The sequence below is a fragment of the Podarcis tiliguerta genome (genome assembly GCF_965153285.1).
Source record: "Podarcis tiliguerta genome assembly, chromosome: 8".
NCBI classification, from domain to species: Eukaryota; Metazoa; Chordata; class Lepidosauria; order Squamata; family Lacertidae; genus Podarcis; species Podarcis tiliguerta.
This window is the reverse complement of record NC_139541.1, coordinates 85,229,126-85,246,723: the sequence shown is the minus strand read 5'-3', so window position 1 is coordinate 85,246,723 and position 17,598 is coordinate 85,229,126. Positions and strand designations below refer to the sequence as shown.

The window sequence follows — 17,598 nt, the reverse complement described above, 5'->3', positions numbered from 1 at the left end:
TTGAGAAGAACACAAAGACACACAAAGTCACACACACACACACAGGAGAAACACAGCCAGCTCAGCACTGCCCCCTTCAGGTCAAGAGGGTACAGCAGCCTTTTTCTGGGTCAACCTGGACGGTGTGCCAGGTTCACTTCCCAGAATCCTTCGGGGCGATCAAGCCTCTTTTATTTCCCAGAATCCTTCAGGACTTGCTCAGTCAGAGACTAGGACTGAACTTTGCATGGGATATAAAAGGAAACTCTTTTCCTGTTAATCATAAACCAGACAATATTCCTACACGTTGAGACTATTAAGCTCCCGGTGATGGATATCAAGAAGATAAGCCGAGGCTGAACGAACCGTACGCTTTGAAGGTTAAACTTGTACGTGCAGCACAACACAAGTGTGCATTGCACAAGGGCGTTGCTGTATTTGCACGGGGCTCACTTACAAAACGTATCACGGCACGTAAGACCCTCCAAGTGTCCCTATTTTCCAGGGACAGCCCTGGATTCACAGAAAAACCGTCCTGGTTTCTGATTTGATCCTGTAACCTGCTTTTCCTTAGGGCAGGTACTATTTCTGGGTTAGCAGAGTCTGTAACCTGAAGCGTATGTAACCCGAGGTACCACTGTACAGCGGACTCTCGTGTCGCAAATGTGATATGTGCGGGAGGCACGTTCACAACCCGCAGCGTTCACAACCCGCACCGAGTCTGCGAATGCGCAGGTAGCAATCCGGCCCTTCTGCGCATGCGCAAAGCGCGATTTAGTGGCTCTGCGCATGCATGAGTGCCAGAACCTGGAAGTAACCATTCCAGTACTTCTGGGTTCAGCGCGGTGCGCAACCCGAAAACGCGCAACCTGAAGCACCTGTAATCCGAGGTATGACTGTATGCATAAAAACAGACATCAATTAATTAAAATACATCTTAAAATTAATTCAGACAAGTTAAAATCTGGGCAGGTGGCAATTACAGTGGTACTTCGGGTTACAGATGCTTCAGGTTACAGACGCTTCAGGTTACAGACTCCGCTAACCCAGAAATAGTATCTTGGGTTAAGAACTTTGCTTCAGGATGAGAACAGAAATCGTGCTCCGGCGGCACAGCAGGAGGCCCCATTAGCTAAAGTGGTGCTTCAGGTTAAGAACAGTTTCAGGTTAAGAACGGACCTCCAGAATGAATTAAGTTCTTAACCCGAGGTACCACTGTATCAGACTGGAGTTGAGAGTGGTTAATACTTGCCAGGACCAACTGTTTCCACTGAGCGTACAAGGACCTGTGAGCAGGTTGGGGGCCTCCTTTGGGCTTGTTTTATACAAAGGAAAGTAAGTCAAACTGCATCTTGCCCAAAGGCCTGGCAGAACAGCTCCGTCTTGCAGGCCCTGCGGAAAGATGTCAGATCCTGCAGGGCCCTAGTCTCTTGTGGGAGAGCGTTCCACCAGGTCGGGGCCATGGCCGAAAAGGCCCTGGCTCTGGTCGAGGCCAGTCTAATTTCCCTGGGGCCTGGATCTTCAAACTGTTGTTGTTAGCAGATCGTTAAGGTCCTCTGTGGGACATACCAGAAGGTCCTGTAGGTATGAGGGTTCTAGGCCAGGGGTCAGCAAACTTACCGTGCCTCGGGCCGGTTTCTCCAGCGCAGATTACGCGGCAGGCCGGAGAGCGCATGCCCAATACGTGTGCGCACGTGCTATTTCCGGCGCTCTTGCGGGTCAGAGGAGCACTGGAAATAGCTTGTGCGCATGTGCATGGGCCTCCTCCGACCCGGATGTGCACCGGAAATAGCATGTGCGCATGCGCAAATAATGCGTAAAGGTAAAGGGACCCCTGACCACTAGCTCCAGTCGCGGACGACTCTGGGGTTGCGGCGCTCATCTCGCTTTACTGGCCAAGGGAGCCGGCGTACAGCTTCCGGGTCATGTGGCCAGCAGGACTAAACCGCTTCTGGCGAACCAGAGCAGTGCACGGAAACGCCGTTTACCTTCCTGCCGGAGCGGTATCTATTTATCTAATTGCACTTTGACGTGCTTTCGAACTGCTAGGTTGGCAGGAGCAGGGACCGAGCAACGGGAGCTCACCCCATTGCGGGGATTCGAACCGCCGACCTTCTGATCGGCAAGCCCTAGGCTCAGGGGTTTAACCCACAGCACCACCCGCGTCCCTAAATAACGCTTGCGCTTGTGCACAAGCTATTTCTCGAGCTTCTCCGACCTGGAAGTGGGCAGCTTTGTGGTGCAGTGCAGCGCCGGTAAGAGCAGGCGGTGGCAGCGGGCGGCAGGGGTCACCGAGGGCCGGATAAACAAGTCCCTCAGGCCTCATCCGGCCCGCAGACCTTAGTTTGGGGACCCCTGGTTCTAGGCCGTATAGGGTTTTAAAAGCCCTCCTGAACAGCCGTCTTTTTACTGACCACGGTGGATCCCAAACAGCCCTAGAGTGGACTGACAGCAGGCTTTAATCTGGGCAGGCTCCTTTGCCCCCGTGCCAACTTGGCCGGCGATCTCGGAAGCCGCGTTTGGCACCATTTCGGGAACGAGCCGTCGGAAAGCCCAAACCAGGCTCTTTTCCCAGCTTGCTGACACAGCTCTGGCCCTGTGGCTTGGCAAGAGGTGCCTTTTTCCAATAGCTCACAGGCGCTTTTGGCTCGCGGGCCCAACGAGCTCGAAAAGGGGAGGCCAGGAAACAGGCTGAAGAGGTGCAGCCGAGCCGTTTGGGGACAAGCTGTTCCCTTGCGGTTTCCTCTGCAACCCGCGGCCAGAGACGGGTGTTGGTGGCGCAGAAGGGTGTGAGGTGGGTGGGTGGAGGAATGAGACATCACTGCAACCAGGGGGAAGGACCCAGGAGACGGCTGGCAGGCTGGACCATTTTGTCTCTTAGCAGCAAGAGGCTTTCCTTCTTGAAATATATATATATATAAAGGATCATCCAGCTGTGATGCAACAGCTGCTTTTCCGGCCACAGCTCCTGGGACTGAACGTCCCTTCTTGCTCTGCCTGCCTGCCTGGAAAAAAACTATTGCAAAACCTTCCTCCTGGGGAACTCAAAGATGGACTGGGTGGGGCAGTGAGAGCAGAGAACAGCAGAAAAGACTGTTGGAAGCTCAGCATCCTCGTTTTTCCACAAAGCAGTTGGTCCCTTACCTTTCCCGCCTTGACCTGGCCACAGTGATCCATGCGACGGTCACCTCCAGGCTTGACTACTGTAATTCGCTCTACGCAGGGCTGCCCTTGAAGCTGTCCCAGAAACTCCAGCGGGTACAGAATGCTGCAGCGAGGCTCCTTACGGGGTCTCTGCCATGGGAGCATATTCACCCAGTGCTTTTCAAGCTGCACTGGCTCCCGGGGGAGCACAGGATCAGGTTTAAGGTGCTGGTTTTGACCTTTAAAGCCCTTCACGGCCTAGGACCCTTGTACCTATGGGAATGCCTCTCCCGGTGTGCCCCACGGAGGACCTTAAGGTCCATAAATAGCAATGCCCTAGAGGTCCCGGGCCCTAAGGAAGTCAGATTAGCCTCAACCAGAGCCAGGGCCTTTTCAGTGATGGCTCTGGCCTGGTGGAACGCTCTGCCTCATGAGACCAGGGCCCTGCAGGATCTGATTTCTTTCTGCAGGGCCTGTAAGACAGAGTTGTTCCGCCTAGCCTTTGGCTTGGAATCAACTTGATCCCCTTCCCCTCTATCCTTTCTCCTTCTGTGATGGAATTCCCATTTGGGGACTTCCCTGGTTTTTTTCTGGCCCACGTAGGACCAGTCTGGATAGTTAGCCTTGGTGAAGACTTGACGTTTTCATCCCCGGAAAAGGTTTTTGATTTGAGTTTCTACTGAAATGAGGCTGCATTTTAATGTTTTAATGTTGTATTTTAATCTTGTTTTTAAGTTGCATTTCAATCAATTTGTTTTTATATAGGGTGTTAGCCGCCCTGAGCCCGGTCTTGGCTGGGGAGGGCGGGGTATAAATAAAATTTATTATTATTATTCTCCCCATGGCCAAATACCACTAAGAACTTACAAGTTCTGATAGACTCCCTCTGGACCTAGAGGTTCCATGAGAACCTAAAGAAGCTGAGGTTTGGGAACGGAAATGTGGACCTTGATGTGTAATAAGGGATGTGGAGCTCGGAATTCCCCTTCCCACCTCTCCCCTGGTCAAATACCTCAAAGAACAGGCACAGGCAAACTCGGCTCTCCAGATGTTTTGGGACTACAACTCCCATCATCCCTGGCTAACAGGACCAGTGGTCAGGGATGATGGGAATTGTAGTCTCAAAAAACATCTGGAGGGCCAAGTTTGCCTACGCCTGTCGAAGAACCTACAAGTTCAGATAGACTGCCTCTGGACCTGGAGGTTCCATAAGGACATAAGAGCCTTCTGGTTCAGGCCAGTGGCCCACCAAGTCCTGCATCCTTCATTCTCACTGTGGCCAAGCACCCCTAAGAACCTCCGGATGCAGATAGACTGCCTCAGGACCTGGAGGTTCCATAAGAGGAGTCTTGCTGCCAGATTAGGCCAGTGACCCATCTAAGGCCAGTGACCATGGCCAACTGGCTGGCCTGGGAAACCCGCAAGCAGGATTCTAACACAGGAGCCCTCTCCCGCCCTGCAACTTCCAGCAGCTGGCATTCAGAACCATTGCTGCATCAGGCTGTGTAGACAGAGCACAGCTATTGTGGCTCGCAGCCATTGATAGACTTGACTCAGGTAGGAAGCCGTGTTCGTCTGATGCAGTCGAAATATATTTTAAAAATGTCCAATAGGACCTTAGAGACCAAAGAAGTTTGTTCTGGGTATAAGCTTTGGTGTGCATGCACACTTCTTCAGATACGAATATTTTTTTTATTATTGATAGACTGAGTTAGTTGAGGTTTGGGAACAGAAATGTGGGGCTTGAAACTCCCCTTCCCACCTCTCCCCCTCTTTTTACTGCTTCAGAACATTGGCCAGACCAGCTAAATGGAACCTCCATGGACGGCAGCAGTCTACCAGGTGGAAGCCATCCCCGTCATTTGCTGCTTGTGAACTTCGGCGGTGGGTGGGTGTATCCCAGCCATTCGCTGCTGGAAACGTTAAAACAGAGGTAAATGCAGTTTGGTTTCATCCCATGAGGGCACCTGTCTCGAGAGACAATGGAGTGCGCCTCCGGGGGTGAAGTCAAATGGCTGTGTTAGCATCACAGAAGTGACCTCCCCGGGTGCAAGCTTGGGCACTGTGTAGGGAGGTATTGGGCTGCCCAGAAGACAAGACACCCCCTCCCTCGTCCTCGCTGATGTGGTCGAAAGGAAAGCAGAGCGAGACAGAACCTGACAGAGCTTGTCTTTTGCATGTAGGGGAATTCCATAACTCATCGAGGATCTGAGATGCATGGCGGCTAACAGATTGAGGTTGAATCCTGACAAGACAAAAGGACTCTTTTTGGGGTACAGGAGGCGGGCAGGTGTGAAGGACTCCCTGAATGGGGCAACTGTGCCCCTGAAGGACCAGGTGCGCAGCCTGGGAGTCATTCTGGACTCACAGCTGTCCATGGAGGCGCAGGTCCATTCTGTGTCCAGGGCAGCTGTCTCCCAGCTCCATCTGGTACGCAGGATGAGACCATATCTGCCCGCAGACTGTCTCGCCAGAGTGGTGCATGCTCTGGTTTTCTCCTGCTTGGACTACTGCCATGCGCTCTACGTGGGGCTACCTTTGAAGCTGACCCGGAAACTGCAACTAATCCAGAAGGCGGCAGCTGGACTGGTGACTGGGAGCGGCCGCCGAGACCATATAACACCGGTCCTGAAAGACCTACATTGGCTCCCAGTACGTTTCGGAGCACAATTCAAAGTGTTGGCGCTGACCTTGAAAGCTCTAAACGGCCTCAAAGGCCCAGTATCCCTGAAGGAGCGTCTCCACCCCTATCGTTCAGCCTGGACACTGAGGGCCAGCTCCGAGGGTCTTCTGCCGGTTCCCTCGCTGCGAGAAGTGTGGTTGAAGGGAACCAGGCAGAGGGCCTGCTCGGTGGTGGCGCCCGCCCTGTGGAACACCCTCCCACCAGATGTCAAAGAGAAAAACAACTCCCAGACTTTTAGAAGACATCTGAAGGCTGACCATCCCAGGGCACTCAGCCACTGCCACAATCTCCTTTCTGCTATCAGATCAAAATGAGCAGATAACAGCAAAGGTCGCTGGGTTCATAGCAGGGGCAATCAGAGTAAGGGCCACTAACTGACGACTGATTCAGGACTTTAAATTGTGCTCTTATATCAAATTCCCTTCTCTGCGTATACTGTAATGTTTTACTGTTGCTATGGCCATTGGCTAATGCGAATAAGGTTTTATCTGTCCCTATAACCCTGTGAGGTAGGTCAGGTTGAGAGGCAGCGATTGTCCAGGGTCATAGCTTCATGGCCAAGTGGAGAGTTGAACCCCAGTCTCCCAGGTCCTAGCCCAACGCTCTAACCACTATGCCACACTGGTTCTCATCAAGAAACTGGCTCTCAGCCTTGTTGAGAAATGCCTAGAGTTCCACCGGTTCCCCTGCTCTGATCTAAACAAAAGCAACTGAGCTGGGAATTAAGAGAAGCAAAATGAACACCTTTATTATTATTATTAGGAGCAAAATGAATTGAGGAAATAAATCACAAAGGAATCCTTTTCTGCTGTACAAAGTAACAGAACTGCCTTGCCTTGGTCACCAAGACTGGCAGCGTGGAAGAGAACGAAGCTCTTTGAAAAGGTTAATGGGTTGGATCCGGACCTAGTCTTACTTAGAGTAGGCCCACTGAAATCAATGGAATGTAAGCTGGTTCCGGCAAGCTTACTCTTTTTCCGCCAGGGGGTCTTCAAAGCACGACAGCTAGCGCAGAAGAGTGAACTCAGAAGGAAGTCCCACTGAAACCAGCAGGACTTACGCCCAGGTAAACCTGTGGAGGACTGCAGCCTGATGTCTGGACCCAATGCCTTTAACTTATCCTGATAACCATAAAAGGGGACACACTAGAAAACTAAAGACAGTAACTGAGAAAGTCTTCCACAACAGGGGACAGGCCAGGTCTTCTCTGCGGTGGCAAATTCTCCTTCTTGCACGAAAACAGGGAGCAAAACCAACGAGAAATGGAAAAGGACACACTCCCCCAGGGCAGAAAAAAATAAAATGGGGAGCAGAGAGAATGCAGCAATGAAAACCCAACAAGATTGCAGTCCCTCCTGGATTCATGGTGGGAGGTGTGTGAAGAAATAACTTAATCCTGCCAGGGTCACCCAATTTATGGACAGCAGGGTAGAGACAGGTTGAACTAAGGCTACTGGGTCAGATTTCTCCTTTTGTAATCGTTAGGAAAGGAAATCCACAGGCGGGAGGCCTGCACAGGAAGTCTCCTTTGCAGAATTATGCATTTGATCAATCTACAAACTTACACACACATTCGCACAGGCCCGTCTTCCAGAAAAAAAGTCAGGGTGCGAGATTTAAAGGAGGAAATCAAAAGGGACCCACAGATCCTTTCTGGGAGGGAGGTTTCTTTGTGGAGAGGACACTGGAATGGCAGGCGGAAAGGTTTGGCTAAGGAACCTGCAGAACTGTGGGGGGGTTAGGCTTGCAGATTTGCTTCTTATGAGTGGTCCTCAAGCATCTCTCTCCCGAAAGGAAGAAAAAAAGAGCAAAAATATTGACTGGCCAGCTCCAAAAAATGACCCGCAGATTGCGAGGCCCCATAGATCAGGAGAATTTACTTCCACAGCATCCTTCTCTGACAAGAGAACTATTTGTAGGCGAAAAGGTTTTTGTGCATCTGAGTTGAGCTCCTGGCGTTTCGGTTAGAAGTTTTGGAAGATGTGAAACCATCGCGGACCCAGATGGAGAAAAGTCCTCTCGGGAACCGGAACAGAGGACTCAACGTGAAGACCTGGGCAGACTGGGAGGACTTTGCAAAGGAAGGAAGGAAGGAAGCAGAAGAGGGAGGACAAGGAGGCTCCCTGCTCCTTGTCTGTCTGTGTTGACAGCACTGCCTCCTTCTGGTCATGCCGGGAACTGACTCTGGCCCAGCGGTCCAAACCAAAACGTCCGGCAGGAAGAGTTTGCAGGCGGCCCTATAGGACGCCCTGGGAGGGGGCCTTTCCCGTGATCTTGTTGGAGCACTCCAGGAGGGCGTTGTGGATGTCTTTGGCGCAAGAGATCTGGGACTTGATCATGCTGAGGTACTGGGTGTAGGGCAGGCTCTCGGCCTGGACCGCGTCCGGCTTGGTGGCCGTCGGCACCAGGGTCGGGGAGTGCTTGGCGCTGTCAAAGCTCTGGGAGAGGCACTCGTAGGCCAGGCGCTGAGGAAGGGGAGGCGGATGGGAAGGAGAGAGAGTTAGGAACTTGGCCTCGCCGGGCTGGGCTGGGTATTCCAGCAGCCTTTGTCCCCGAAACGGTGACCCAAGCAATAAAGCTTTCCCCTTGATGCCGGTCCCTGGCACTTGCTACCCAGCGGTAGACTGCCTCTGTACAGTGGTGCCCCGCAAGACGAATGCCTCGCAAGACGGAAAACCCGCTAGACGAAAGGGTTTTCCGTTTTTCGATGCGCTTCACAGGACGAATTTCCCTATGGGCTTGCTTTGCAATACGAAAATGTCTTGCGAGTCTTGAGATTTTTTTCCGCTCCCCACCCCCTTTTTCTAAGCCGCTAAACCGCTAATAGCCTTTTAGCAGCTAATCCGCTAATCCCTTAAGCCTTTAATAGCCGCTAATAGCCTTTTAGCAGCTAATCCGCTAATCCCCTAAGCCTTTAATAGCCACTAATAGCCGCTAAACTGCTAATAGCGCTAATCCGCTAAGAGGGTGGCTTCGCAAGACGAAAAAACCGCTAGACGAAGAGACTCGCGGAACGAATTAATTTTGTCTTGAGAGGCACCACTGTAGTTGGAAGACCCATTTAGTACTCAAGGATAATAGCAGCCAATCAGTCTCTCTGTCTAACCAGGGACCCAGGGGCTTCATTTAGACGGTGAGAAAAAGGTCTGGGGAAAAGCTGGGCTTTTAAGTTTTCAAAAAATGGGTAAGAACATCGCGTCAAATACCCCACAGGAATATTGGTGTGGCTGCAGGAGCAGGGAGACGTTTCCCCGCTTATGGTGGGAATGTCCCCCCCCCCGGCGTTTTGGAAGAAATATATACAGTCATACTTCGGGCTACGGACGCTTCAGGTTGTGTTTTTTTTGGGTTACGGATGTGCCGAAACCCGGAAGTACCGGAACGGGCTACTTCTGGGTTTCGGCGGTCGCGCCTGCGATCATGTTTGCAACCCAAGCGTCCACTGTAAACACATTCCCCATTCAAGCCTCCCCACAACTTTCCCTTTTGAATCAGAGAATTTTAGTGTAAGGAGGACCCCCAAAGGCCATCTAGTCCAACCCCCTGGAATGCAATTAAATTTGCGGGGCAATCAAACAGCAGCTTTCCAACCTAAGAAACTTCTTAACGTGGCTGCAACGAGTACCTTTTTGGCCCAGAAATGGAAAGCACTACAGGACTTAAAACCTCTTGCTGCGGTACGAGAACATGTAGACTCTGGCTGCTGCAGAGAAAACAACTTGCACAGAACACTCTTATGTTGCTTATGGGATCTTATTTCCTATGTGCCCAATGCAGATATGCAAAACTCTCCTGGGCCATCATGACGTTTCTTGCTCCTCTTATTTTTGCTCCTTTTATCTGCTCTCTGTTTATTTGAAAAACACAACCTCTGTACGGCTCCTCTGTTTTGTAACCTCAATTGTGGGGTCTATTTGTGCTTCTGAATTTACATCAATACAGAACTGCACAAAATAAATAAACCCAAGTCACAACCTGCAGCACCAAGCAGAGATGGATTCCGTCTCCCATCTCAGAGCCAAATCCAGACTTCAGGGCTGAAATCCAAAGCCGGATTTTTGCGCCCCACTCCCAACCCTGCTGCTTCTTTGCCTGACAAAAGAGATCTGGAGGACTTGGAAAGCCTGCTCGCTATTTTCCGGCATTGGGGTTGCTCCTAATGGCGACGCTGCCCAGCTGTGAATTTGGGATTTAATTTCTTACTGCCTGACCTTTGCTTTGTACGTGCCTGTTTGTTTGTCTTCCAGTGCTCCCGAGCGAATGAACTTGCGGCGGCGAATCTCGCCAATTAATGATGTGCCGTGCAAAAGAAAAAGGAGGGAGCGTTTCATAAGGCCTGATCCTGCTGCCAATAAGGGACATTCTTGGGACACTCACCAGGCACAACTCCAGCTGGTCACACAAGGCGTAGAATTCCTCGAGGCTCTTGTCCACTCTCTGGACGGGGCCGTCGTTGCTTTTCCTGGAAGGAGAGGAAAGCCGATCTTTGATTTGCATTTGGGGAGAGGGTGAGGAGGGGAGGGGAGGAAGAAGCAGGGCAAGGGGGTAGGGGCAAAAACTCACTGTCCGCTGTCGATGTTGGTGTTCTGGACGAAGTTCTGGGCAGCCACTTTCATCAAACTCTGCAAACGGAAGAGGCAGAGAGTACAGTATATCGGCTTACAAATCGGGGGCGATACGACAGCTGTGGCAGGAAGAGGGCACATCTACCAAAGACCCACACGCGCACCCCTCTGGAGCCTGGCCAAGTCTGCAAATATCATCGTACCATACGCTGGTGATTTCTTAAAACGGTGCAAAGTTTTGGTTTCAGCATGAAGCAAACAAACACGTTTTCAAGACCAAATGCCTGATCTGGGCTCGAAAGGGCAGTTTGCCTGGCAACTTTTCAGCGGCTCTGTGATGCTGGGAATCAAGACGGTTAGATAACCAAACCGTTAATTGGGAATGAATTAAGGCTGTGGGCCTAGCCACCTGCTCAGTGGCTCTGTGAGAGCAGCCTGAGAGGGTGTTTATTGGAATAAAGAGTGGCTATTTTGGCTGGACCCCCAACACCCAGCGTGGCCAATGGCATGGGTGGATGGGAGCAACATCTAGAGGGCCACAGGTTCTCAGCAGCGCCCCTGGACTCCCAGGTAGGGTCTGACAAGAGCAGAATAGAGCAGTGTGTTGACTTTATTATTATTATTTACTCTGTATACTGCCCTTCATCCATAGATCTCAGGGCAGTTCACAACATTTAAATACGATAAGACACCCATTAATCTGGACACTAGACTTCTGCTGATGCAGCCTAGAATTGCGTTTCCTTTTTATCTCTACTGCATCACAGTGTTGGTTCATGCTAAGTGTGTGATCTACTAAGGCCATCCCCCTGGCTAATCCTTTGGCAAGCCCTGCTGCCAAGCCAGTTGTCCCCCATCCTTTCATTTGGGCACCTGCTTATTCCTTTTGGATATCTTTTTATTATATGTATGTGACAATAGTAACATGGATGCTACTAGCCCAGAGGGGAATGGTAAACCATACTGATAGACTATGCTGAAATGGCAAAACTGACCGGAAAGCTCAGGGACCAAGAAGACAAAAACTTCCAAGAAAGAATGAGAAAAGTTTCTAATTTATTTAGGAGGCCACTGTAAGCAGTTGAAAACACGAGCAGGGTTTTAATCTCGCGCGTAATGGGACCCGGGTGGCGCTGTGGGTTAAAGCCTCAGTGCCTAGGGCTTGCCGATCGAAAGGTCGGCGGTTCGAATCCCCGCGGCGGGGTGCGCTCCCGTTGTTCGGTCCCAGTGCCTGCCAACCTAGCAGTTCGAAAGCACTCCCGGGTGCAAGTAGATAAATAGGGACCGCTTACTAGCGGGAAGGTAAACAGCGTTTCCGTGTGCGGCTCTAGCTCGCCAGATGCAGCTTCGTCATGCTGGCCACGTGACCCGGAAGTGTCTCCGGACAGCGCTGGCCCCCGGCCTCTTGAGTGAGATGGGCGCACAACCCTAGAGTCTGTCAAGACTGGCCCGTACGGGCAGGGGTACCTTTACCTTTACCTTTAATGTAACTATGGACAATATGGATAGATATAAAATATAGATTACGAAATAATATGCAGTCGAAAATGTTGACACTAGGACGCAAGGAGCGGATGGGGGGAAGTCTGGAGATTGTACTCTGAATCTTCAGGTTACAGACGCTTCAGTTTACAGACTCCGCTAACCCAGAAATAGTACCTCGGGTTAAGAACTTTGCTTCAGGATGAGAACAGAGATTGTGTGGCCCCATTAGCTAAAGTGGTGCTTCAGGTTAAGAGCAGTTTCAGGTTAAGAATGGATCTCCGGAATGAATTAAGTTCTTAACCCGAGGTACCACTGTAATCTCTTTATACGGATGTGTATTTGGTACGGTTATAAATTTATATTTGTAAAACCAAATAAAAAAAAATGTTTGTAAAAGGAAATATTTTTATTATTACGCAGCTTCCTATTATGTTCCACAGAAACCGAGCCCCAGGGCACATTAAATTCTACCCCAAGGCCACAGCGAGTCAGAAATAGCTGGCTGGGAGCAAGCCGCGATTCCGAGAGCTGCGGTTTCGTTTCCAGGACTTCGCAAGGTCAGGAAACGCGAGGGCAAGCTCAAAGGTATCAAAACAAAACACACAAAAAACCACCCAATCCTGGAAACCTGCCTGCCGACGCCTTCGGGTCCAAGGCGAAGCCTGTTCCGTTTCTCGTTCTAGGGATATTGACACAGGGATAAAGGTGCCCTCACCCCACCCCCGGGGGCTCATCCTGCCATGCTGATTCATTTACCAGAAGCCTTGGACACGAGCCCTGGGGGCGGTGAAGCATCCATTCCCCACCACGGGACTCTGGCTCTCTTCGCCCCCACGCCACACAGACCAAAGGAGGGGAGGGAAAAAAGTGACCGCTTCAGCAGTTCATCTATTTGGGCCAAGGACTGACGCTTCATTCTTTCGGAAAGAGCCAAGAGCCGTTTCAAAACGCGGGGATAAAAATAAAAATAAAAAAAGTCTGACTCGGCAAAGGGCTTTCCGGGAAAAACAAAGCCAAAAACGAAACCACACGTTTGCGAAACAGAAAGGGAAGGGAGGGCTGTGGAAGAGAGACCGGAGCAGGGGAGGCAGGAGGAGTGATGCCTAGGGGTTAGAGCTGCGGTTTCTCAAAGGTGGGCAGCTAGATGCTCTGCAGCTTAGGTTTGGCAGAGCAGATGTAGGAAGTTAGCTTTGGACCTGGGGAGGGAGAATTGAAAGGCCTTGCTGGGCTACCAGCTCACAACAGCTTCCGAAAGGGCCACTGCATTTCACGCTGCCCTACTTGCCCCACATTTGAAGAACCAGTGTGGTGCGATGGACTCAGGAGAGGGCTCAAATCCCCCACTAAGCAATGAAGATGACTGGGAGTGACCGGGAGTCACTGCCCCTCTCTGGCTAGCCAGAGATTCCATCAATGGTGTCTCCAAAAAATTTGACACGTCACTTGGGAAGACAGGCAAACTAATACCAGTGTACAGTGGTACCTCGGGTTACATATGCTTCAGGTTACATACGCTTCAGGTTACAGACTCTGCTAACCCAGAAATAGTACCTCGGGTTAAGAACTTTGCTTCAGGATGAGAACAGAAATCGTGCTCCGGCGGCGCAGTAGCAGCGGGAGGCCCCATTAGCTAAAGTAGTGCTTCAGGTTAAGAACAGTTTCAGGATAAGAACAGACCTCCGGAATGAATTAAGTTCTTAACCTGAGGTACCACTGTACTGGAAGAAGCAAAGATCACGAGTGTTGAAGCAATGATTATTCAGCATCAACTTCGTTGGACTGGTCATGTTGTGCGGATGCCTGATGATCGCCTTCCAAAGCAACTACTCTATTCCAAACTTAAAAATGGAAAGCGTAATGCTGGTGGTCAACAAAAGAGGTTTAAAGACTGTCTCAAGGCAAATCTTTAAAAATGTAGTATAAACACCAACAATTGGGAAACACTGGCCTCTGAGTGCTCCAGTTGGAGAACAGCCTTGACCAAAGGTGTCCTGGGCTTTGAAGACACTCGAACTCAGGACGCAAGGGAGAAACGTGCTAAGAGGAAGGCACGCTTGGCAAATCCACACTGTGAACAACTCCCACCCGGAAATCAATGTCTCCACCGTGGAAAGACGTGTGGGTCCAGAATTGGCCTCCACAGTCACTTAAGGACTCCTTGTTAAAACCGTGTTTATGGAAGACAATCTTACTCGGCTATGGGGGGATCACCAAAGAAGAAGAAGATGCCGCAGGGTTGTTGTGAGAATGAAACATTATGTGTGCCAGCTGGAGCAACGGAGGAACAGTGGGATATAAATGTATAATAAATAATTATAATAATGCAGCTACAGCCTGTCATACTTTTTAAAAAGTCTAAAGAACAAACCAACAGCTATTTCAGACACAGCACAGCCACCAGGCTGCCTCAGTGGGAGGAGGAGGAGGAAGCAGAAGGCTCACGCCACAAGCTTTGCCAAAAGCCTGGCTCCATCAGGCACCTCCATGCCCCCTGAACTGTGCCAGCTGGCTGTGATAAGAGCTGATTAAATCTGAGTTTGCTTTTTCCGTCCCCCGTCCCTGTGTGCCGTATTTTGCTCTTAGATTGTAAGCCATTTTGCTGTATGTAAGCCACTCAAGGAAAGCCGAAACGAGCCAGATATGAATGTTTTATATATATATATATATATATATATATATATATATATGCATATGGCAAGATTTCTCTCTCTCTCTTTTACTTGTCTAGATTTACTCTCTTGTCTCCTTTCGCTCTGACATCTCACCCGCAATTGTCAGGGCCACAGAGTAGGAGCAAAGAATGAGATGGCAAGCGGCCTTGGGAGTGAAGGAAGGTGAGGACAGGTGACCTCACCTAGGCCCAAAGTCACCCGCCACCAAAGCAGGCTCAAAGCTTCTCAAAACTTTTCAAAATCATTTTCTCAGCAGCTAAAAGGCATTAGCTAAGCATCAGAAACATTCTGCTCTGCTGTACAAAGGTAGAGAACAGTCCATTGTTTCTCAGGCCTTTCTCATGTCTTCTGGCCTTGCTAAAGAACCACATTGCAACTTGCTTTCTGTCCGGGAACCATGACAGAACAAGAGACTGAAACATATCTGAACACTCTGAAACCCCTTTCCTGGGAAGGGTGGCAAGAGTCCACAATAGTCCCAAGACAGCTTTCTGTTCATGCTCAGAGGAACTCCTGAGGGAGGAGGAAGGGGGGGGGACTGGAAAGGGGTATATATGCTTGCGCACATGATTGTGAACTTCGTGCATGCTTTTTGTGACTTATCACACTTGCTCCTTCTACCAGTTCATGGATGGTAGAAATAAAAGCCTTTTCTCCGAAAACTATTCCTTGAGTGTCTGTTGACTCCCACTTCCCTTTCCCGGGCGCAATATTTTTCCCACCCGAGGGCAAAGCCTCATAAGGCTACAGGAGGAGGATTAAAATGTTGAAAAAGCTTACTGGATGTGGCACACCAAGGACTAAATGAGTTGAGGGGAATTGCATCAGCCCTTAGAGGGCACATTCAATGGGGGCGGATGGTGGGAGTTGTAGTTCACCTAGAGCTGGAGGGCCACAGGGTTCCCCTCACCCAGACTAAACTCACTGTGCCATTGAGAGCGTGCTCACTTATGGCTTATGTGTGTGGTACGGAAGCTGTACTACCCAGGACAGGATGGGGTTGTGCAGGGTTGTGAAGGCAGCAGAGAGCATTGTTGGCTGCCCACTCTCCACCTTAGAGCAGATTTATGCCACAAGGTGTCATAGGAAGGCACTGGACATAGTAAAAGATCCATCGCATCCTGGTCACTGTCTCTTCGAGCTCTTGCCGTCGGGACGGAGATACAGGACGATGAAGACAAGAACGAGCCGTCTTAAGAACAGCTTCTTCTCCAGAGCGATCTCGGCCCTGAATGGGAAGCCCGGACTTTGAAAGCCATCTAATCTCCCTTGCTGTATTATACTGTATTGTTTAATTAGTGTTTTTATGGAGCAGTCAAGTAATTTCGTTGTCCCCGAAGGGGGCAATGACAATAAAGATATTATTATTATTATTATTATTAAACTTGGGGTCCCAGCTGTTGTTGGACGACGACTCCCATCATCCCTGACCACTGGTCCTGCTGGCTAGGCATATAAATTTAAAATACAGTGGTACCTCGGGTTAAGTACTTAATTCGTTCCGGAGGTCCGTTCTTAACCTGAAACTGTACTTAACCTGAAGCACCACTTTAGCTAATGGGGCCTCCCGCTGCCGCCGCGCAATTTCTGTTCTCATCCTGAAGCAAAGTTCTTAACCCGAGGTAATATTTCTGGGTTAGTGGAGTCTGTAACCTGAAGCGTATGTAACCCGAGGTACCACTGTACTGTACTATAAAATAAATAAGACAGTATTGTAGATGAGAGAAATAAAAATATAAATAAACACGCCACAATAAACAAACAGAAACAGAAAATAAAACTTAAACATAGAAATAAGGCTGTGACCAAAACATCCTAAAATGTTTATGATCAAACAGGCTTTGAAGATGAAACAGGAAGGGAGGGCAAAAGGTACGAGAGGCTATCATATGTGGTAGCAATGTCAAGTTATTAAGAAGGCCTGGGAAGTGACACATAAAGATTTGAAGAGAATGTTCAAAATGATTTTTGTTAAAAAAAAGCCCCAGAAGCTATGATTTTGAAAGGTACAGAACTTAATGGTGCTGGACTAAAAGAGCTGGCTCCTGTATGTGAGAGTGGATGCCAGGCCCAGACCAGTCCATCCCTACAGATTTTTTAAAAAAGGGAAATGTTTAATGCATATTTTTAAAGAGTTGTGGATAGATTTCTACATTAGTAAAACTTTTATAAGTCACTTGTATAAAGATGAATAAGGTTTCAAAATCGGATATAAAATATAAGGCTTTACATAAATAAGCATAGAACAAAAGGCTGCATCCTAATGTTTTAATGTTGTATTTTAATCCTTTTTTAAATTGTTTTTTTACGCAAGTTCTTTTTATTATTGGTTGTTAGCCGCCCTGAGCCCGGTCTTGGCTGGGGAAGGCGGGGTATAAATAAAAATTTATTATTATTATAATGGAACCATTATACGCCAGGAAGGGAAGTCCATTGGGTTAAGATTTATGATTTGAATTTTGTTATTATAAAATTAATAAATTGTATTAAAATACAGTAAAAAAAAAAAAAGTTTCCCCTCTTAGGGACTAGAAACCCACTTAAGTAAACGCACTGAGCTTAAGCCCCGCCCACCCCTTTGCCCCGAACTCCGTCTCCACGGAAACGGCCCGGCAGCCCCGCCCCTTTCTCCTGGCCCCGCCCCTCACCTGCAGGCTTTCCTTGAGCTGCGGCAGCAGGAGGCGAAAGCGCTGCACCGGGTCGAAGTCCTGCGCCTGCGCGGGAGGCTGGAGCCCGCCGGGAGCCTGGCCGACCGCTAGAGAAGCCGCTCCGGCCGCGGCCTGCGCCGAGCCGGGGTGCCCTCCTCCCGCCGCCGCTCCGCCGCCCGAGGGAGGCCCCACCTGCGCCTGCAGGAGCGTCAGCTGCGCCGCCTGCGCTTGAGGCGGCTGCTGAGGCGCCGCCATCTTGACTCCGTAGTTCCTCTCGACTACCTCTCCCGGCATGCAGCGCGGGGCGCAGGCGCGGGAGGGGTGGATCCCGGCATGCATTGCGCAGAGAGCTCTCCTGATTGGCGGCGGCGGGTGCTATATCCCCCACAGTGCATTGCGGCCAGGACTCCATTTCCCGACAT

General features: G+C 50.0%; 1 protein-coding gene across 1 annotated transcript; it reads right to left on the bottom strand.

Moving 5' to 3' along the window:
• Positions 1 to 6,528: 6,528 nt before the first annotated feature.
• MED29 (mediator complex subunit 29) lies at positions 6,529 to 17,515 on the bottom strand (the record flags this gene model as incomplete). The annotated part of the gene is made up of 4 exons (XM_083456100.1): positions 6,529 to 8,271; positions 10,184 to 10,268; positions 10,370 to 10,428; positions 17,177 to 17,515. The coding sequence occupies 4 exons, from the start codon at positions 17,513 to 17,515 to the stop codon at positions 8,044 to 8,046; spliced, it is 711 nt and encodes a 236-aa protein (XP_083312226.1). The 3' UTR covers positions 6,529 to 8,043.
• Positions 17,516 to 17,598: the final 83 nt, after the last annotated feature.